The sequence below is a fragment of the Heptranchias perlo genome, unplaced genomic scaffold (genome assembly GCF_035084215.1).
Source record: "Heptranchias perlo isolate sHepPer1 unplaced genomic scaffold, sHepPer1.hap1 HAP1_SCAFFOLD_131, whole genome shotgun sequence".
Classification (NCBI taxonomy): Eukaryota; Metazoa; Chordata; class Chondrichthyes; order Hexanchiformes; family Hexanchidae; genus Heptranchias; species Heptranchias perlo.
The window spans coordinates 808,203-831,548 of NW_027138548.1; the positions used below are offsets into that span (position 1 = coordinate 808,203).

At 46.6% G+C, this 23,346-nt stretch overlaps 1 protein-coding gene across 2 annotated transcripts in view; it reads left to right on the forward strand.

The window, feature by feature from the left end:
• ppp2r5d (protein phosphatase 2, regulatory subunit B', delta) overlaps window positions 1–23,346 on the forward strand; it is a 219,395-nt gene that overhangs the window by 116,431 nt on the left and 79,618 nt on the right. For both annotated transcript variants that reach the window (XM_067977160.1, XM_067977157.1), the window contains exons 4-7: window positions 6,253–6,452; window positions 13,822–13,932; window positions 14,725–14,817; window positions 22,275–22,405. In XM_067977160.1, coding sequence (XP_067833261.1) covers window positions 6,253–6,452; window positions 13,822–13,932; window positions 14,725–14,817; window positions 22,275–22,405 — 535 coding nt within the window. The remainder of the gene's footprint in view (window positions 1–6,252; window positions 6,453–13,821; window positions 13,933–14,724; window positions 14,818–22,274; window positions 22,406–23,346) is intronic.

Genomic DNA, 23,346 nt, shown 5'->3' on the forward strand with positions numbered 1-23,346 from the left:
GGGAGGTGGTTAGACTCCCTCTTGTTGGAGATGGTCATTGCCTGGCACTTGTCTGGCGCGGATGTTACTTGCCAGTTATCAGCCCAAGCCTGGATGTTGTCCAGGTCTTGGTGCATGCGGACACAGACGGCTTCGTTATCTGTTGCGAATGGAACTGATCACTGTGCAATCATCAGCAAACATCCCCCTTTCTGACCTTATGATGGAGGGAAGGTCATTGATGAAGCAGCTGAAGATTATTGGGCCTAGGACACTGCCCTGAGGAATTCCTGGGGCTGAGATGATCGGCCTCCAATAACCACTACCATCTTCCTTTGTGCTCGGTATGACTCCAACCACTGCAGAGTTTTGCCCCTGATTCCCATTGACTTCAATTTTACTAGGGCTCCTTGGTGCCACACTCGGTCAAATGCTGCCTTGATGTCAAGGGCAGTCACTCTCACCTCACCTCTGGAATTCAGTTCTTTTGTCCATGTTTGTACCAAGGCTGTAATGAAGTCTGGAGCTGAGTGGTCCTGGCGGGGAACCCAAACTGAGTGTCGGTGAGTAGGTTATTGGTGAGTAAGTGCCGCTTGATAGCACTGTCGATGACACCTTCCACCACTTTGCTGATGATTGAGAGTAGACTGATGGGGCGGTAATTGGCCGGATTGGATTTGCCCTGCTTTTTGTGGACAGGACATACCTGGGCAATTTTCCACATTTTCGGGTAGATGCCAGTGTTGTCACTGTACTGGAACTGTTTGGCTAGAGGTGCGGCTCGTTCTGGAGCACAAGTCCCTAATCAAATACAATCCTTAACTTCTTTAGTTAGCCACGGCTGGATCACTTTTCCCATGGAGTTTTTATTTCTCAATGGAACCAGGGGTCACGGTCTCAGAATAAGAGGTAGGCAATTTAGGACTGAGATGAGGAAAAATGTCTTCAGTCAGAGGTTGGTGAATCTTTGGAATTCTTTACCCCAGATGGCTGTTGAGGCTTAGTCATTGAGTACATTCAAAGGAGAGATCGATAGATTTCTCGATATTAAAGGCATCAAGGGATATGGGCATGGTGCAGGAAAATGGCGTTGAGGTAGAAGATCAGCCATGATCTTGTCGAATGGCGGAGCAACCTCCAGGGGCAGGATGGCCTACACTTGCTCCTATTTCTTATGTTCTTATGTTAAGAATATTGAAATATTTCTTTAAATGTTTGCTATTGCTTATCAACAGTCATACCCTTTAATCTAATTTCCCAATCAACGTTAGCCAACTTGCCCCTCATACTTAAGTGGCTTTGTTTAAGTTTAAGACTCTAGTTTCTGACTTAAGTATCACTCTCAAACTGAATGTGAAATTCATCATGTTGTGATCACTCTTCCCCAGAGGATCCTTTGCTGTGTGATTACTAATTAACCCTGTCTCATTATACAATACAAGATCTAAAATAGCCTGTTCCTGGTTGGTACTATGATGTAATGTTTTAGGAAACCGTCTTGAATACATTCCATGAACTCGTTCTCCAAACTACCTTTACCAATTTGATTTGTCCAGTCCATATGAAGATTAAGGTTCCCCCACCATTATTACCTTTGATACAAGGTCCTATTATTTCATGATTAATACTCTGTCCAACGGTATAGTTACTATTAGGGGCCGTATGAACTACTCCCACCAGTGTTTTCTGCCCCTTGTTTCTTATTTCCACCCATGTTGATTCTACTTCCTGATCCTCTGAGCCAAGATCCTTTCTCACCACTGTCCTTATGTCATCCTTTATTATTGGGGCTACACCCCCTCCTTTTCCATTCTACCTGTCTTTTCTAAATGTCATATACCCTGGAATATTTAGTTCCCATCCTTGGTCACTTTGCAACCATGTCTCTAATGGCTATTAGGGCAAACCCATTTATTCTCTCTTTGTGCAACTAATTTGTCTATCTTATTACGAATGCTCCGTGCATTCAGATAAAGAGCCTCTAATTTTGACTTTTTACCATTTTCTTCCTGCTTTGACCTTATTTGCTGCTGATGCACTATTATTGGTAAACTCTCTGTCTCTTCCTGCCACACTCTGCTTATTTTTACCCAAATCACTACACTGCTTCTAATGCCATGACTTCTTATCTACAGCCTAATTATTCGATTTGCCAGGGCGCTGGTCCCAGCCCGGTTTAAGTGGAGCCCGTCCCATCAGAACAGCTCCCTCTTTCCCCAGTACTGGTGCCAGTGCCCCATGAATCGAAACCCCTGTCTCCCACACCACTCTTTGAGCCACGCATTTAACTCTCTGATCTGTTTGTCCCTCTGCCAATTTGTGCGATGCTCAAGTAGTAATCCAGAGATTATTACCTTTGAGGTTCTGCTTATTAATTTAGACGCGAGCTCCTCAAACTGTCTCAGCAGAATCTCATTCCTAGTTCTACCTATGTCGTTTGTTCCTACGAGGAACATGACAACTGAATCCTCCCCTTCATGCTCCAAGTTCTTTTCCAGCCACGAGGTGATATCCTTAACCCTAGCACCGGGCAGGCAACACAGCTTTCGGGACTCCCGGTCGCGGCTGCAGAGGACAGTATCTATCCCCCTGACTATACTATTCCCTACCACTACCACGTTCCTTTTTACTCCCTCCACTTGAATGGCCTCCTGTACCACAGTGCTGTGATCAGTTTGCCCATCCTCCCTGCAGTCTTTGTTCTCACCCACACAGGTAGCAAATACCTCGTACCTGTTGGACAAGATCAAAGGCTGAGGCTCCTCCATCACTAGATCCTGGGTCCCCATACCTGCCTGTCTCGCAGTCACATCCTCCTCTCCCTGAACACTGAACAAATTTAAACTACTATCTAACCTAAGGAGTGTGACTGCCTCCTGGATCAAAGTGTCCATGTCCTGACTTGCTCTTCCCTTTTAATCTGTGTTCTGTATCCCTCACCGTAGAATCTCAATTTTAAAAAAAATAAATGAAGCTGTTCTCTATTCCTTGGGATGGCTAAAAAGTAACTACAACTGGTTCCTTTCCCCAGTCACAGTCGGGATGGTTTGTCAGAACAGTTCAGTGGCTTTCTTTGGGCTGGTTCCAGCATGCTGTTGCCAGTCTGATCCTGGCACATGACTGGTTACTTGTGTCCATATCTATGTTGGTTTCTTTGCTGTAAATCCTCCTTTTGTGGATGTTCTTTCACATTTACTGGTGTTAGATTCAAGGCTGTGGGATGCTTCTAGCTCTGTGAATGGTCCTTCCAAATTGAGAACAGGTCCTTCCAAATTGTTAGACAGGACTAAATGTTAAATCTGTTTTACTAGCAATTGAAAATCAGTATGTAGAGGTTTTAAAAAAAAAAATTATCCTTTCTGTTTCTCTCTTTATTTGTTCCCCTTCCCCATACTTGTGTTTTTAACTAGTGGAACAGATAGGTGGGTGAAATGCTCCAGGCATCTGCTGAAGTTGCTTGAGAGTCTTCAGTTTGCAGTGTGAATAAACCCTGCTGTAGTTTTTTTATTTTGTTCATACTGTCGTCTTCCCCGTTCTCCACCCCCGCCCCCCACCAGCCAACTGCCAGTCTTGAGCTGTCCTCTAGGCTGTATGTTTGCTCCTGGCTGAGGTCAGGAACATTGCATGCACAGAATATGCACTAGCAAATTACAGCCGCTACCTGGGTTATTTTTACTCTTGGATTTCACTGCAGTTCTGCAGGTATGGTTTATAAAAAAAAAAAATTGTTCTCTAGATGTGGATGTCACTGGCAAGACCACATTTGTTGCCCATCCCTAGTTGCCCTGTGCACAACGGAGTGGCTTGCTGGGCCACATCAGAGGGCATTAAGTCAACTGTATAGTGAGGGCTCGAGTCATGTGCAGGGAGACTGGGTATGGGTAGCAGGTTCCTTTCTCTCCTGCAGCTTTCGTGGTCATTTTTTTTCTCTGGTGCCAGTCCACAAATTACTAGATTTATTCAATTAATTTTCACAACTGGCCATGGTGGAATTTGAACTCTTAACTTGTATTGTTAATCCATTATTGTAACCACTAGATTACACTCCAGAACTTTGCACAAGTGGATATTCTTCATGTGTGAACCTAGACTGTGGTAGGCTACTCGACTGAGAGGGACATTGCAGCCAAGCTCCACTACCTGAGCAGGAATGGCTTACTTTCAGAAAAAAAACTTCAGTAATTTCTCAAGAATAAAACTCAACTCTTTGAATGGAGTAGGACAGGTTTGAGAGACGAGCATCTCTCTGCCTCGAATCTGAAGTTCTTTTATGTTGAGTTGAACACTCTTACCTTAGATAGCTAGATGTTCTGTTGTTGCTTTTGTCTGCTCGGTGCTGTTCCTCTTTTCTAGCCACTGTGAAGAATGCACGTACATATCTAGTTCAGTGATTACTTTAACAAAGTAATTAACTGTTAGCTTCAGACAAAGCTTACGGATAATCGTTGTCCTAGAAAGAGCCTCCCTGTAAACACAGTGGGTGTAACTTCATGTTTTAGAGCTGTGACACCAATACACTATATTAAAAAATTGCATTTACGCCAATGTTTTAATGTTATGATCTTGTGTAATACTTAATTCATCATTTCAAAATGCTCCCACCACTACTGCTAGCAATAACATACCTACAACCACTAGTGCTTTACACTACAACTCCGGTTTAGAAGGACGACATCTCGAACTGTTGCTGGATTTTTTGTTTTTTTTCATTGGATTCTTGATGTACATTCACATTTTATGATACTGTGTTTGACTAACTTGATTGAATTCTTTGATGAAGTAATGGAGAGAGTAGATGAGGGCAATGCAGTTGATGTGAATATGGACTTCCAAAAGCCGTTTGATAAAGTGCCACATAATAGACCAGTTAGCAAAATTAAAGCCCATGGGATTAAAGGGACACCAGCAGCATGGATGCAAAATTGGCTCGGGGACAGAAAGCAGAGAGTAGTGGTGAAGGGTTGTTTTTCAGACTAGAGGGAAGTTTACAGTGGTATTCCCCAGGGGTCGGTATTAGGACCACTGCTCTTTTTGATATATATTAATGACCTGGACTTGGGTATAGAGGGTATAATTTCAAAGTTTGCAGATGACACAAAACTCAGGAATGTAGTAAACAATGAGGAGGATAGAAACAAACTTCAGGAAGAATCGACAGACTGGTGAAATGGACAGACACATGGCAGATGAAATTTAATGCAGAGAGGTGTGAAATCATACATTTGGTAGGAAGAATGAGGAGAGGCAATATAAACTAAATAGTACACTTTTAAAAGGGGTACAGGAACAGAGAGACCTGGGGGTACACAAATCTTTGAAGGTGACAGTGCAAGTTGAGAAGGCTGTTAAAGCGCAGGATCTCATATGCTTTTTTATTAATAGAGGGATAGAGTACAAAAGCAAGGAAGTTATGCTAAACCTTTATAAACCACTGGTTAGCCCTCAGCTGGAGTATTGTGTTCAATTCTGGGCAACACAATTTAGGAAGGATGTCAAGGCCTTAGAGAGGGTGCAGAAGAGATTTACTAGAATGGTGCCAGGGATTAGGGACTTCAGTTATGTGGACAGACTGGAGAAGCTGGGCTTGTTCTCCTTAGAACAGAGAAGGTTAAGGGGAGATTTGATAAAGGTGTTCAAAATCATTAATGGTTTTGATAGTAAATAAGGAGAAACTGTTTCCAGTGACAGAAGGGTCGGTAGCCAGAGGACACAGATTTAAGGAGATTGGCAAAAGGACCAGAGGTGACATGAGGAAGCATTTTTTATGTTGAGAGTTGTTATGATCTGGAATGCACTGTCTGAAAGGGTGGTGGAAGCAGATTCAGTCGTAACTTTCAAAAGAGAATTGGATAAATACTTGAAGGGAAACAATTTACAGGGCTATGGGGAATGAGCAGGGGAATGGCACTAATTAGATAGCTCTTTCAAAGAGCCGGCACTGGCACGATGGGCTGAATGGCCTCCTCCTGTGCTGTAACATACTGTGGTACGATATAGGTGTACAATCATGCAAAACATTTGTATGTATAGGTGTACATTTATTTTATGAAGCTATTGTAGGTGGATGTTTATTAAAATAATTCATGTACACATTGTATGAAGATTTCTTGTGCTACCATTAAACTTCAATGAAATATTAGTGACAACATTAGTGAGGCATTCTCGAGGCAAGTGTTGTGAGCAGGATGACGAATGCTTTAAACCTATTGTGCAGCTTAATACTGGTTAACTGCCACGTTTTTTCAAACTGCTGTGTATTTTCTCACTTCCCAGATGCACAGACTCATGAGAGAGAAGAGCTGTTTGTTCAGAAGTTACGACAATGCTGCGTCCTCTTCGACTTTGTCTCCGACCCTCTCAGCGACCTCAAATACAAAGAGGTGAAACGGGCAGGTTTGAATGAGATGGTGGAATACATCACACACAACCGAGATGTCATTACGGAGGCTATTTACCCTGAGGCTGTTATTATGGTATGCCTGCGAGGATGTCTGTTTTGTATACATTGTAGAGAGAACAGACTAGATTTTTGTCTGACCTAATTAATATTTCAGATGTTAGCCACAGCTCAGTGGCAGCACTCTCATATCTTGAGTTGTGGGTTTATGACCACATAATCTAGGCTGGCACTTCAGTGTAGTACTCGGGGAGGCTTTCGGATGAGACGTTAAACTGTGGCCCCATCTGCTCTCTCAAGTGGGCGTTCAAGATCACATGACACTATTTGAAGAGGAGCTGGGGAGTTCTCCCGTTGTCCTGGCCAATAATTATTCCTCAACCAACATCACTAGAACAGATTATCTGTTCGTGCACAGCATTGCTGTTTGTGGGACTTTGCTGTGTGCAAATTGGCTGCCGCATTTCCAATAGTGACTACACTTCAAAAGAACTTAAGAACATAAGAAATAGGAGCAGGAGTAGGCCATATGGGCCCTCGGGCCTGCTCTGCAAAGTGGCTGATCTTCGACCTCAACTCCACTTTCCCGCCCAATCCCCGTATCCCTTGATTCCCCTAGTGTCCAAAAATCTGTCGATCTCAGTTTTGAATATATTCAATGACTCAGCATCCACAGCCCTCTGGGGTAGAGAATTCTGAAGATTCACAACCCTCTGAGTGAAGAAATTCCTCCTCATCTCAGTCCTAAATGGCCGATCCCTTATCCTGCGATTATGACCCCTAGTTCCAGACTCTCCAGGCAGGGGAAACAGCCTCTCAGCATCTACCCTGTCAAGCCCTCTAAGAATTTTATGTGTTTCAATGAGATCACCCCTCATTCTTCTAAACTCCAGAGAGTATAGGCCCATTCCACTCAATATCTTCTCATGGGACAACCCTCTCATCCCAGGAATTAATCTAGTGAACCTTTGTTCCACCGCCTCTAAGGCAAGTATATCCTTCCTTAGGTAAGGAGACCAATACTGTACACAGTACTCCAGGTGTCGTCTCCCCAAAGCCCTGTACAATTGCAACAAGACTTCCTTACTCTTGTACTCCAATCCCTGCAATAAAGGCCAACATACAATTTGCCTTCCTAATTGCTTGCTGTACCTTCATGTTAACTTTCTGTGTTTTGTGTACAAGGACACCTAAATCCCTCTGAACATCAACATTTAATAGTTTATAAGAACATAAGAAATAGGAGCAGGAGTGGGCCAATCGGCCCCTCGAGCCTGCTCCGCCATTCAATAAGATCATGGCTGATCTGATCCTAACCTCAAATCTAAATTCATGTCCAATTTCCTGCCCCCTGCCCGCTCCCCGTAACCCCTAATTCCCTTTCTCACCATTTAAAAATTATTCTGTGTTTCTATTCTTCCTACCGAAGTGAATAACCTCACATTCCCTCACATTACATTACATTACATCTGCAACCTTCTTGCCCACTCACTTAACCTGTCTGTATCTCGTTGGGCTCAATTTTAAAATCAAATTGGGGGGGGGTGGGGGGTGGCTGCGCAAATGGCAAAAACCCCGAGCAGGTTCGGAAGCCGGCTCCAACCCACCGACTTCCGCGGTTGCCACAGACGCACATGTATGTCTGCGCGCACTTCATGAATCCAGAAGTCCCGCCGGCAATTAAAGCTGGTGGGACGATACTTAAACCACTTATTGACATCGTTGCTATTGCTCAAGTCGTTAATTTTGTGGAGATTGATTTTCATTCAGCCTCAGCGTGTTTCCCTTGCTGTGGGAAACACTCCCAAGTTCAAGGAGACGTGTTTCAGGCAGCAGCCAGTTGGACATTGAAATGCTTGTTTGACAGATGGGGATAAAAGGTGAGTTAGTGCAACAGGGGACTCGGGTGTCTCAGACAAACTTTTGGCTGAGAGATCTTTGTGTTTACACTGAAAATTCCTGGTTTCCACTCAGAATTGGTCTGTTTATGCATATTTACCAACTTTTTGGACTCCCTCAAGCTGACACCATCAGGTTGGGGGGGTGGCGCCATGGCTGCATTCACCACTACATCCAAGGACGAGCAACATCACCAGCCTCACCAGGCACGGCGTGCACCTCCGTCACTTGGAGCTCCACAACACAGTGCTGCGCCACAGGCACCTTCACACGAGCACGGAGGGCAACAACAGCAGGAGGCACTATACTCGCCACAGGGTCTACAGACCAAGGATCAGCTTCCTGTACCTCGGAGGAGCAGTGCATACGGAGGCTCAGGGTGAGTCGCCAGGTGGTCGAAGATATCTGCAGCCTCCTTCATGCCAAGCTGCTCCCAGCTGGGCCTGGTGGCGATGAATTACCCGTCACTGTCAAAGTCACCACTACCCTCAACTTCTTCGCCTCCAGATCATTCCAAGATGCCACCAGTGACATTGCCGGGGTTTCTCAGTCGTCAGCACACAAGTGCATAAGGCAGGTCACCGACGGCTTGTTTCGCAGAGCCTCGCAGTATGTCAGCTTCCCCATGGACGACCTCAGCTGGATGGAGAGGGCAGTGGGATTCCACTCTGGCTGGCTTCCCATGGGTGCAGGGTGCAATCGATTGCACCCATATGGCAATACAAGCACCTCCACTCGAGCCAGGACTGTTCATCAACAGAAAGGGGGATCACTCAGTCAACGCTCAGCTCGTTTATGACCACGGCAAAAGATTCCTTCACGTGTGCACCAAATTCCCTGGCAGCTGCCACAATTCCTTCATTCTGAAGGATTCCAACATCCCGCCCCTTTTCCATGCACTGAACAGCCTTAAGGGCTGGCTCCTTGGGGACAAGGGATACCCCCTGCACATGTGGCTCTTGACACCTCTGAGGAACCCCGTCACCGAGCAACAGCGTCGATACGATGACATCCTCATCGCCACCAGGTCTACAATTGAGCATGCAATAGGGCTGCTCAAGATGCGATTTAGGTGCCTTGATCGTTCTGGGGGAGCGCTTCAATACGCACCAGAGTGGGATGCAGTATAGTAGTGTGTTGTGTCCTGCACTACATGGCAGAACAGAGAGGGGTGCCACTTGAGGAGGCCCCATCGACATCTGCCATCCACGCTGAGGAGGAGGAGGAGGACTACGAACCCATGGCCAGAGCAGCGGCTCACCTGGCTGGTCGTGAGGCCAGCGAGTCACTTGTGAACGGTTCTTTTTTCTTATTCATTCATGGGATGTGGGCGTCGCTGGCGAGGCTAGCATTTATTGCCCATCCCTAATTGCCCTTGAGAAGGTGGTGGTGAGCCGCCGCCTTGAACCGCTGCAGTCCGTGTGGTGAAGGTTCTCCCACAGTGCTGTTAGGAAGGGAGTTCCAAGTTTTTGACCCAGCGACGATGAAGGAACAGCGATATATTTCCAAGTCGGGATGGTGTGTGACTTGGAGGGGAACGTGCAGGTGGTGTTGTTCCCATGTGCCTGCTGCCCTTGTCCTTCTAGGTGGTAGAGGTCGCGGGTTTGGGAGGTGCTGTCGAAGAAGCCTTGGAGAGTTTCTGCAGTGCATCCTGTGGATGGTACACACTGCAGCCACAGTGCGCCGGTGGTGAAGGGAGTGAATGTTTAGGGTGGTGGATGGGGTGCCACTCAAGCGGGCTGCTTTGTCCTGGATGGTTTTGAGCTTCTTGAGTGTTGTTGGAGCTGCACTCACCCAGGCAAGTGGAGAGTATTCCATCACACTCCTGACTTGTGCCTTGTAGATGGTGGAAAGGCTTTGGGGAGTCAGGAGGTGAGTCACTCGCCGCAGAATACCCAGCCTCTGACCTGCTCTTGTAGCCACAGTATTTATATGGCTAGTCCAGATAAGTTTCTGGTCAATGGTGACCCCCAGGATGTTGATGGTGGGGGATTCAGTGATGGTAATGCTGTTGAACGTCAAGGGGAGGTGGTTGGACTCTCTCTTGTTGGAGATGGTCATTGCCTGGCACGAATGTTACTTGCCACTTATGAACCCAAGCCTGGATGTTGTCCAGTTCTTGCTGCATGTGGGCTCGGACTGCTTCATTATTTGAGGGGTTGCGAATGGAACTGAACACTGTGCAATCATCACTGAACATCCCCATTTCTGACCTTATGATGGAAGGAAGGTCATCGATGACGCAGCTGAAGATGGTTGGGCCTAGGACACTGCCCTGGGGAAATCCTGCAGCAATGTCCTGGGGCTGAGATGATTGGCCTCCAACAACCACTACCATCTTTCTTTGTGCTAGGTATGACTCCAGCCACTGGAGAGTTTTCCCCCTGATTCCCATTGACTTCAATTTTACTAGGGCTCCTTGCTGCCACACTCGATCAAATGCTGCCTTGATGTCAAGGGCAGTCACTCTCACCTCACCTCTGGAATTCAGCTCTTTTGTCTGTTTGTACCAAGGCTGTAATGAGGTCTGGAGCCGAGTGGTCCTGGCGGAACCCTAACTGAGCATCGATGAGCAGGTTATTGGTGAGTAAGTGCCGCTTGATAGCACTGTCGATGACACCTTTCATCACTTTGCTGATGATTGAGAGTAGACTGATGGGGCGGTAATTGGCCGGATTGGAATGGTCCTGCTTTTTGTGGACAGGACATACCTGGGCAATTTTCCACATTGTCGGGTAGATGCCAGTGTTGCAGCTGTACTGGAACAGCTTGGCTAGAGGCGCAGCTAGTTCTGGAGCACAAGACTTCAGCACTACAGCCGGGATGTTGTCGGGGCCCATAGCCTTTGCTGTATCCAGTGCACTCAGCCGTTTCTTGATATCACGTGGAGTGAATTGAATTGGCTGAAGACTGGCTTCTGTGATGGTGGGGATATCGGGAGGAGGCCGAGATGGATCATCCACTCGGCACTTCTGGCTGAAGATAGTTGCAAATGCTTCAGCCTTGTCTTTTGCACACACGTGCTGGACTCTGCCATCATTGAGGATGGGGATGTTTACAGAGCTTCCTCCTCCCGTTAGTTGTTTAATTGTCCACCACCATTCACGACTGGATGTGTCAGCACTGCAGAGCTTTGATCCGATCCGTTGGTTGTGGAATCGCTTAGCTCTGTCTATAGCATGTTGCTTCCGCTGTTTAGCACACATGTAGTCCTGAGTTGTAGCTTCACCAGGTTGGCACCTCATTTTTAGGTACGCCTGGTGCTGCTCCTGGCATATGCTCTTCTACACTCCTCATTGAACCAGGGTTGATCCCTTGGCTTGTTGGTAATAATAGAGTGAGGAATATGCCGGGTCATGAGGTTACAGATTGTGCTGGAATACAATTCTGCTGCTGCTGATGGCCCACAGCACCTCATCGATGCCCAGTTTTGAGCTGCTAGATCTGTTCTCAATCTATCCCATTTAGCACGGTGGTAGTGCCACACAACACGTTGGATGGTATCCTCAGTGCAAAGACGGGACTTCGTCTCCACGAGGACTGTGCGGTGGTCACTCCTACCAATACTGTCATGAATAGATGCATTTGCGACAGGTAGATTGGTGAGGACGAGGTCAAGTTTTTTTTCTCTCGTGTTGGTTCGCTCACCACCTGCCGCAGGCCCATTCTGGCAGCTGTGTCCTTCAGGAGTCGGCCAGCTCGGTCAGTAGTGGTGCTACCAAACCACTCTTGGTGATGGGCATTGAAGTCCCCCACCCAGAGTACATTCTGTGTCCTTGCTACTCTCTGCTTCCTCCAAGTGGTGTTCAACATGGAGGAGGACTGATTCATCAGCTGAGGGAGGGTGGTAGGTGGTAATCAGCAGGAGGTTTCCTTGCCCATGTTTGACCTGATGCCATGAGATTTCATGGGGTCTGGAGACAATGTTGAGGACTCCCAGGGCCACTCCCTCCTGACTGTATATCACTGTACCGCCACCTCTGGTGGGTCTGTCCTAACATCAGAAAGTGTGAAGAGTCCTGTCCTCACCACCTGGAAAAACCAGCGCCAACACCAGCCCCCTCCACACCCCCCCCCCCTGCATAACACAGTCCTGCGACTCCACGTCCACCTCTGTAATGTGACTCAATGGGTGGCATCAAGTGTCGCCGTTCATGGTGAACCTCATGAAAGGGCGCTATCACAAAAGACAGTCAAGAATGGGCAAGATGTGGTAGTAATGGTGAAAATGATCACATTTAATGTGAATATAATAAAAACCAAATATAAATGCAAAATATGACAGTCTGTCAGACACCCTTGTGCATACCCTTCGTGCTCACAAAACTTTCGCATCTCTCTTCCTACTACTTCTGCATGGTGCATCCCCTGTGGCTGCAGCAGAGGTCGTGGCAGGTTGCTCATGTTCATGCCTTGACTGCTTGGATGCTTTTGGCCGACGCCCTCTGGGTTTTGGAGCCCGTGAGAGCCCCTCCAAACACTGCTGCACCTGCACCAGTGCAGGGGCAGACTCGGCCACCTGGAGAGGAGGCAGCATTGGGGGTACTCATTGGGAGGGGGGCAACGGGGGAGCGCTTTGAGTATTGTCCCCACTTCCATGTCCCCTTTTACCATCATCCCTCTGCTGGGCCAGGCCCACATCACTCCTACCAACCTGCAGGACAACAGTTTGGAGGCCATATGTGATGCCTTGGAAGGCCACTTCTGAAGTATGTCAGCCTGTTTAAGGTGGCAGAATATTGATGACAGCCCTCTGCCAATGACATTTTAAACAATGCTATCAACTTAGTATCTGCCACATAAATCCATAAGATCTAATCTTATCCAAGAGTCTTCTGTGTGGTCCTTAAGGGCCTTTTAGAATTCAGTGTGTAATATCAACAGGACCGTTGTATGCGATTTTATTACTTCCTCAAAGTATTCAAGTCAAGTTAGTGAGGCAGGACCTATGTTTTCCTGCAGCCATGCTAGGAATCCCTAATAACCACTGGACTCACCCAGGAATCTCAGCCTGTCTAAATTGATCAGCAGCTTCCCTGCAATTGACTACTATTTTCTTTTACTTTCTTTGGGAAGATTTGGCCTCTGCTCAGTGCCGCACAGAGACTGATTGAACCTGTGTACTGCTGATCTAGTGAAGTGTGCTGTCACCACACTGTGCTTCTCTCTCTCCATTGATTTCTGGTTTGGGTGGTAACTTTTGACAACCTAGGAGGCTCACTTGGGTCTCATCAAAAATGTCAAGTACCAAGACCTGTTGTAGTAAATGTGACTTGCCTTTGGGATAGTTTTTACCAAATATTAACTAAGGTAAAAAAAACAATTGCTGGAAATGCAGCTAAATTTCGTCAGCATCTGAAAGAGAAAGGGCAAATGTTTCAGTTTGGTAACGTGCATCAGAACGGTGTTGCTAACCTGCCTTTCCCTTTCAGATACTGACTGATCTGTCCAGTTCCAGCATCTTCTGTTTTTACTTTAGACTTTCACCATTCAAAGGTTTTCTTTCTATATCTTGTCTTTAACTGTAAAATGTTTGTTCTCTCCAGTTTTCAATAAACCTGTTCAGGACGCTGCCACCTTCATCTAACCCCACTGGGGCGGAATTTGATCCAGAAGAAGATGAACCCACACTTGAGGCTGCTTGGCCACATCTCCAGGTAAGGGGCAATATTGTAGAGGTCAGGGATACATTAGATTAGAAAGGTGGAGGGTGGGGAGGGGGGGGGGAGAGATTTCTCCAAAACCAGGGCAGGGATGCAGGAGTTAACAACACAGGGTTATGGGTGAATATGTCTCCTGCAAAACAGCACTGGGTTGTGGATTCCAGCGTTTACGCTACTCTTTTCTCCCTTTCTCGTAATTTTACTATTATTTATACACTGCTTTTCAGCATTGGTCCCGTCAGAAGGGGCACTGATGGACGAGGTCAGCCCAGTGAGTTCACTCATGCTCCTTTCACCTCTGGGATGTGATTGCTCACATGCAATCCAAACTGAAGGGGGGCAAGTGCCTTTCCTCTGCCAGCTCAAAGAGTCCAAAGTGAAGTGAGTTTGGCCAGTCTTGGCCAGGTTTGGGTGTGGGCTAGAGTGAGCTTTATTGTCTAACCCTTGATCTATCATACCTATCGTGCTGGGTGCCATGAGTGTTCTCTTCTCTAGCCTGGGCAACTCTCACCTTCCTTAGTATAAAGAAATAGGAACTAAATTAAGAGGGGGAATCTCGGGCGCTGGCATAGTCCAGCAGGCAGGTCGCAGGCTGTAGAAGCTGGAGACGGCCCAGTTTTATTATAATTGGCACTTTCTATCTAAGCTGATGGCTATTTTGGCACAAAGGCAATTCATAAAGTTAGTCAGTCATTTTAAAAAAAACACACACTCATTTGGGAATTTGATTTCAGTCAAATAATGGGAGGGCAGACTTTTATTAATTCCTGCCCCTCCTTCTTCCAGCTTGTCTACGAATTTTTCCTGAGATTCCTTGAGTGTGCTGATTTTCAACCAAATGTAGCCAAGAAGTACGTTGACCAGAAATTTGTCCTGTCGGTGAGTAGACCCACTATTGCTTGCCATGAAGGAGTAAAAATCTCAGCTGGGTAGCAGGGTGGTTGTGTGGTAGGATCTGTGTGTGGAGGTGGAAGATGTGGGTATGGTTCTTAATGAATACTTTGCATCTGTCTTCACGAAAGAGGGGGATGATTCAGACATTGTAGTTGAGGAGGAGGAGTGTGAAACATTGGATAGGATAAACATAGAGAGGAAGTATTAAGGGGTTTAGCATCTTTGAAAGTAAATAAATCGCCAGGGCCGATGTAACGTATCCCAGGCTGTTAAAAGAAGCCAGGGAGGAAATAGCAGAGACTTTGACCATCATTTTCCAATCCTCCCTGGCTACAGGCGTGGTGCCAGAGGATTGGAGGACTGCTAATGTTGTACCATTGTTTATAAAGGGAGCGAAGGGGAGAGACCAAGTAATTATAGGCCAGTCAGTCTAACCTCGGTGGTGGGCAAATTATTGGAAACAATTCTGAGCGACAGGATAAATCATCATTTAGAAAGGCACAGATCAATTGAAGACAGTCAGCATGGATTTGTTAAGGGAAGGTTGTCTCTGACTAGCTTGATTCAGTTTTTTTGAGGAGGTAACAAGGAGGGTCGATGAGGATAACGCGTTTGATGTAGTCTACATGGATTTTAGCAAGGCTTTTGAAAGGTCCCACATGCAGACTGGTCAAAAAAGTAAAAGCCCATGGGATCCAAGGGAAAGAGGCAAGTTGGATCCAAAATTGGCTCAGTGGCAGGAAGCAAAGGGTAATGGTTGACGGGTGTTTTTGTGACTGGAAGGCTGTTCCAGTGGGGTTCCACAGGGCTCAGTACTTGGTCCCTTGTTTTTTGTGGTAGAGTCACAGAAAAGTTACAGCGCGGAAGGAGGCCATTTGGCCCATCGAGTCCGCGCCGGCTGTTTGCAAGAGCAATCCAGCTAATCCCACTCCCCCACCCTTTCCCCGTCGCCCTGCAAATTTTTAACTTTCAAGTACTTTATCCAGTTCCCTTTTGAAGACCATGATTGAATCCGCTCCCACCACCCCCTCAGGCAGTGCATTCCAGATCCTAACCTCTCGCTGTGTAAAAGAGTGTTTCCTCATGTCACCTTTGGTTCTGCCTTTAATGTTAAATCTATGCCCTCTGGTTCTTGACCCTTCCGCCAATGGGAACAGTTTCTCTCTATCTACTCTGTCTAGACCCTTCATGATTTTGAATACCTCTATCAAATCTCCTCGCAACCTTCTCTGTTCCAAGGAGAACAACCCCAGCTTCTCCAGTCTATCCACGTGACTGAGGTCCCTCATCCCTGGAACCATTCTAGTAAATCTTTTCTGCACCCTCTCTAAGGCCTTCACATCGTTCCAAAAGTGTGGTGTCCAGAACTGGACACAATACTCCAGTTATGGCTGAACCAGTGTTTTATAAAGGTTCATCATGACTTCCATACTTTTGTACTCTATGCATCTATCTATAAAGCCCAGGATCCCGTATGCTTTTTTAACCGCTTTTTCAACCTGCCCTGTCACCTTCAACGATTTGTACACATATACCCCCAGATCTCTGTTCCTGTTTAAAATTGTGCCCTCTAGCTTATTTTCCTACCGAAATGTATCACTTTGCATTTTTCTGCGTTAAATTTCATCTGCCACATGTCTGCCCATGCCACCAGCCTGTTTATATCCTCTTGAAGTCTATCACCATCCTCCTCACTGTTTACTACCCTTCCAAGTTTCATCTCGTCTGCAAATTTTGAAATTGTGCCCTGTACACCCAAGTCCAAGTCTTTAATATGTATCAAGAAAAGCAGTAATCCCAGTACCAACCGCTGGGGAACACCACTGTGCACCTCCCTCCAGTCCAAAAAACAACCGTTCACCACTACTCTCTGTTTCCTGTCACTTAGGCCTTCTATATCCATGTTGCTACTGCTCCCTTTATTCCATGGGCTGCAATCTTGATGACAAGCCTATTATGCGGCACTTTATGAAACACCTTTGAAAGTCCATATACACCACATCAACCGCATTGCCCTCATCTACCCTCTCTGTTACCTCATCAAAAAACTCTATCACAGTAGTCTAACACAATTTGCCTTTAACAAATCTGTGCTGGCTTTCCCTAATCAATCCACGTCCAAGTGATTGTTAATTCTGTCCTGGATTATTGTTTCTAAAAGTTTCCCCACTACCGAGGTTCAACGACTGGCCTTCAGTTGCTGAGTTTATCCTTACACCCTTTTTTTGAACAAACGCTATAAATGTTTTAGACTTAAATGTTGGGGGCACGATTAAGAAGTTTGCAGAATGATACAAAAATTTTCCGCATGGTTGATAGGTGTAGACTGCAGGACGATATCAATGGACTGGTCAGGTGGGCAGAAAAGTGGCAAATGGAATTCAATCCAGAGAAGTGTGAGGTAATGCATTTGGGGAGGACAAACAAGGCAAGGCAGTACACAGTAAATTGGAGTATACTGCTAGGTTTAGAGGAACAGGGGGACCTTGGAGTGCATGTCCGCAGATCCCTGAAGGTAGCAGGACAGGTAGATGAGGTGGTTAAGAAGGCATACGGGATACTTTCCTTTATTAGCTGAGGCATAGAATATAAGAGCAGGGAGGTTATGCTGGAACTGTATAAAACACTTGTTAGGCCACAGCTTGAGTACTGCGCACAGTTCTGCTCACCACATTAAAGGAAGGATGTAATTGCACCAGAGAGGGTACAAAAAAAAAGGAGATTTACAAGAAAATTGCCAGGATTGGAGAATTTTAGCTATGAGGAAAGATTGGATAGGCTGGGGTTGTTTTCATTGGAACAGAAGAGGCTGAGGGGAGATTTAATTGAGGTGTATAAAATTATGAGGGGCCTAGATAGAGTGGACAGGAAGGACCTATTTCCCTTAGCAGAGAGGTCAGTGACTAGGGGGCATAGATTAAAAGTAATTGGTAGAATTAGGGAGCTGAGGAGAAATGTTTTCACCCAGAGGTTGGTGGGGGTCTGAAACTCACAGCCTGAAGGGGTGGTAGAGGCAGAAACCCTGAACTCATTGAAAAAGTACTTGGATATGCACTTGAAGTGCTATAACCTACAGGGCTATGGACCAAGTGCTGGAAAGTGGGATTAGGCTGGATAGCTTTTTTTCGGCCAGCACAGACATGATGGGCCAAATGACCTCTTCCTCGTGCCATATATTTCTATGAATCTATGATGTGGTTTCTGGTGCCTCTTTAGCGAGCAGTACGTTGCTAGTCTGGGCCATACGAGGCTTTTTCACCAATGAGTGGGAGGGACACTGGTGGCACATAACAGTGGCATAACAGAGCCTTGGGAGTGAGGTGCTTGCCCAATCAAGGGTACGGTGGCAAAGTGGTTATGTTACTGGACTAGTAATCCAGAGGCCTGGACTAATAATCCAGAGTCATGAGTTCAAATCCCGCCACGGGAGCTGGGGAATTTAAATTCAATTAATTAAATAAAATCTGGAATTTAAAAAAAACTAGTATCAGTAATGGTGGCCATGAAACTACTGGATTGTCATAAAAACCCATTTGGTTCACTAATGTCCTTTAGGGAAGGAAACCTGCCGTCCTTACCCAGTCTGGCCTATATGTGACTCCAGACCCACAGCAATGTGGTTGATTGTTAATCGCCCTCTGAAATGGCCTAGCAAACCATTCAGTTGTATAATCTCGCTAAAAAAAGTCATAATAAGAATAAAATCGGACGGACCACCCGGCATTGGACCACGAGGCACCGGACACGACAAAGGCAAACCAAGCCCAGTTGACCCTGCAAAGTCCTCCTCACGAACATCTGGGGACTTGTGCCGAAATTGGGAGAGCTGTCCCACAGACTAGTCAAGCAACAGCCTGACATAGCCATACTCACCGAATCATATCTTTCAGCCAAAGTCCCAGATTCTTCCATCACCATCCCTGGGTATGTCCTGTCCCACCGGCAGGACAAACCGACCAGAGGTGGCGGTACAGTGATATACAGTCAGGTGGGAGTGGCCCTGGGAGTCCTCAACATTGACTCCGGACCCATGAAATCTCATGGCATCAGGTCAAACATGGGCAAGGAAACCTCCTTCTGATTACCACCTACCATCCTCCCTCAGCTGATGAATCAGTCCTCCTCCATGTTGAGCACCACTTGGAGGAAGCACTGAGGGTAGCAAGGGCACAGAATGTGCTCTGGGTGGGGGACTTCAATGTCCATCACCAAGAGTGGCTCGGTAGCACCACTACTGACCGAGCTGGCCGAGTCCTGAAGGACGTAGCTGCCAGACTGGGCCTGCAGCAGGTGGTGAGCGAACCAACACGAGGGAAAAGCCAACTTGATCTCGTTCTCACCAATCTACCTGTCGCAAATGCATCTGTCCATGACAGTATTGGTAGGAGTGACCACCGCAGAGTCCTCGTGGAGACGAAGTCCCGTCATCGCACTGAGGACACCATCCAACGTGTTGCGTGGCACTACCACCATGCTAAATGGGATAGATTCAGAACGGATCTAGCAGCTCAAAATTGGGCATCGATGAGGTGCTGTGGGCCATCAGCAGCAGCAGAATTGTATTCCAGCACAATCTGTAACCTCATGGCCCGGCATGTTCCTCACTCTACCATTACCAACAAGCCAGGGGATCAACCCTGGTTCAATGAGGAGTGTAGAAGAGCATGCCAGGAGCAGCACCAGGCGTACCTAAAAATGAGGTGCCAACCTGGTGAAGCTACAACACAGGACTACATTGTGCTAAACAGCGGAAGCAACATGCTATAGACAGAGCTAAGCGATTCCACAACCAACGGATCAGATCAAAGCTCTGCAGTCCTGCCACATCCAGTCGTGAATGGTGGTGGACAATTAAACAACTAACGGGAGGAGGAGGCTCTGTGAACATCCCCATCCTCAATGATGGCGGAGTCCAGCACGTGAGTGCAAAAGACAAGGCTGAATCGTTTGCCACCGTCTTCAGCCAGAAGTGCCGAGTGGATGATCCATCTCGGCCTCCTCCCGATATCCCCACCATCACAGAAGCCAGTCTTCAGCCAATTCGATTCACTCCATGTGATATCAAGAAACGGCTGAGTGCACTGGATACAGCAAAGGCTATGGGCCCCGACAACATCCCGGCTGCAGTGCTGAAGACTTGTGCTCCAGAACTAGCTGCGCCTCTAGCCAAACTGATCCAGTAGAGCGACAACACTGGCATCTACCCAACAATGTGAAAAATTGCCCAGGTATGTCCTGTCCACAAAAAGCAGGACAAATCCAATCCGGCCAATTACCGCCCCATCAGTCTACTCTCAATCATCAGCAAAGTGATGGAAGGTGTCATCGACAGTGCTATCAAGCGGCACTTACCAATAACCTGCTCACCGATGCTCAGTTTGGGTTCTGCCAGGACCACTCGGCTCCAGACCTCATTACTGCCTTGGTCCAAACATGGACAAAAGAGCTGAATTCCAGAAGTGAGGTGAGAGTGACTGCCCTTGACATTTAGGCAGCATTTGACTGAGTGTGGCACCAAGGAGCCCTAGTAAAATTGAAGTCAATGGGAATCAAGGGGAAAACTCTCCAGTGGCTGGAGTCATACCTAGCACAAAGGAAGATGTAAGGAGTCGTACAACACCAGGTTAGAGTCCAACAGCTTTATTTGAAATCACAAGCTTTCGGAGCTTTGCTCCTTCGTCAAGCTCCGAAAGCTTGCGATTTCAAATAAAGCTGTTGGACTCTAACCTAGTGTTGTATGACTCCTTACATTTGTCCATCCCAGTCCATCACTGGCATCTCCACACAAAGGAAGATGGTAGTGGTTGTTGGAGGCCAATCACCTCAGCCCCAGGACATTGCTGCAGGAGTTCCTCAGGGCAGTGTCCTAGACCCAACCATCTTCAGCTGCTTCATCAATGACCTTCCCTCCATCATAAGGTCAGAAATGGGGATGTTCGCTGATGACTGCACAGTGTTCAGATCCATTCGCAACCCCTCAGATAATGAAGCAGTCCGTGCCCGCATGCAGCAAGACCTGGACAACATCCAGGCTTGGGCTCATAAGTTGCAAGTAACATTCGTGCCAGACAAGTGCCAGGCAATGACCAGCTCCAACAAGAGGGAGTTTAACCACCTCCCCTTGACATTCAACGGCATTACCATCGCCGAATCCCCCACCATCAACATCCTGGGGGTCACCATTGACCAGAAACTTAACTGGACCAGCCACATAAATACTGTGGCTACGAGAGCAGGTCAGAGGCTGGGTATTCTGCGGCGAGTGACTCAACTCCTGACTCCCCAAAGCCTTTCCACCATCGACAAGGCACAAGTCAGGTGTGATGGAATACTCTCCGCTTGCCTGGATGAGTGCAGCTCCAACAACACTCAAGAAACTCGACACCATCCAGGACAAAGCAGCCCACTTGATTGGCACCCCATCCACCACCCTAAACATTCACTCCCTTCACCACCGGCGCACCGTGGCTGCAGTGTGCACCATCCACAGGATGCACTGCAGCAACTCGCCAAGGCTTCTTCGACAGCACCTCCCAAACCTGCGACTCTACCACCTAGAAGGACAAGAGCAGCAGGCACATGGGAACACCACCACCTGCACGTTCCCCTCCAAGTCACACACCATCCCGACTTGGAAATATATTGCTGTTCCTTCATCGTTGCTGGATCAAAATCCTGGAACTCCCTTCCTAACAGCACTGTGGGAGAACCTTCACCACACTGACTGCAGCGGTTCAAGAAGGCGGCTCACCACCACCTTCTCCAGGGCATTTCGGGGTGGGCAATAAATGCTGGCCTCGCTGGTGACGCCCACATCCTATGATCGAATAAAAAAAAAAATCCATAGGTCCAGCGCACAAGTGTCGCTTTAAAAATGTTGAACATGAAAAGAATTCACTCCAAATATTATCCGCTCATATAATTGAAAAATATTCTGCCAGTGTCTGAATCGACTGTGGTCAGGAACTGCCAATGTGCTCAGATCAACTCTCCATCACTGTTTCAGCCTTGGTCCTTGGAACGAAGCTACTGTTTCAGCCTTGGTCCTTGGAACGAAGCTACTGTTTCAGCCTTGGTCCTTGGAACGAAGCTACTGTTTCAGCCTTGGTCCTTGGAATGTTTTTTTGATATTTTCCTAACCTCTACTGTCTTAGATAAATATGCACTTTCTACTCGCAAGCTTTAGCATTGGAACTGCAGAGGAGTCTCCAAGACTTTTATTTTGGTTCAAGATTCACAGCAAATGGCTAAAAATGCTGAATGAAAACGAATTATAAATGGGAATATTAGTGGAGTGGGTAATTTGTAAAATTACGCTATGCACAAAATGGCAAAGCCTCTGAAAATACTGACTAATACTGTCCTGGCACATATACAATGTATAAAAGAGTACAAGTTAGACAATCACAGCAGGTTTTGTGCATGTTCTTTCTTTCTCTTAGCTGTTGGAATTGTTTGATAGCGAGGATCCGAGGGAGAGAGATTTCCTCAAGACAATTCTTCATAGAATCTATGGCAAGTTCCTGGGCTTGAGGGCGTACATCCGGAGGCAAATCAATAATATCTTTTACAGGTAATTGTGTCTGAAGTTCATTTGGAGGGGAATGGAGAGGAGTTGCTGTGGGAAGTAGTGAAATCAGCTCTGAGAACATTTTGTGGAATGCCGAGTTTTCTGATATTTTCACACCAAAGTAGGCAGCTCTCCCTGGGCCCTTGGAGTGAGAATGTTCGTAGTCCCGTAGTTCCCAACAGGATAACCATTCTGAACTCTACAGTTGACGACTGCAGCCCTCTATACTACACACTTAACCTGCTACATATATTTGATGGAGTATGTCCTGCTCACCAGGTAAAAGCCTATTACTGACTTAAGGAACAAATGGCCAGAGCAGGATTAATGAGCTCGGTCAACCCCTTCCCACGTGCTTCTTGCTACAGTTGTATTCGGTGGGCTGCAAGAACAAAGTAACAAGTAGCCCTAGCTGGCCACAGTGTCTGTCTATTGAAAACACTGTGACTGCCAATGAGTTTGAGACGGGACTTAGGCAGGACATAGAGCGTAGAGTGTATTTTAAAGCAAACCAAGTCTGCACACTCAGCAAACAGTCTGTTTCAACAGCGCACGACAGCAAACACTACAGAGTCGATTTAAAAAGAGTCCCTACGAAGTACAGCAAACAAAACTCGTGACTGAACCGACAGTCACATCTCCCAATAAAAGCGGGTTGTTTCTCCAGCAACATGCAGTGAGTGGGGGATAGTTACATAATACAAATTGATTATTCCCCCAGTAACATGCAGTGAGTGGACGATAGTTACATAATACAAATTGATTATTCCCCCAGTAACAGGCAGTGAGTGGACGATAGTTACATAATACAAATTGATTATTCCCCCAGTAACATGCAGTGAGTGGACGATAGTTACATAATACAAATTGATTATTCCCCCAGTAACAGGCAGTGAGTGGACGATAGTTACATAATACAAATTGATTATTCCTCCAGTAACATG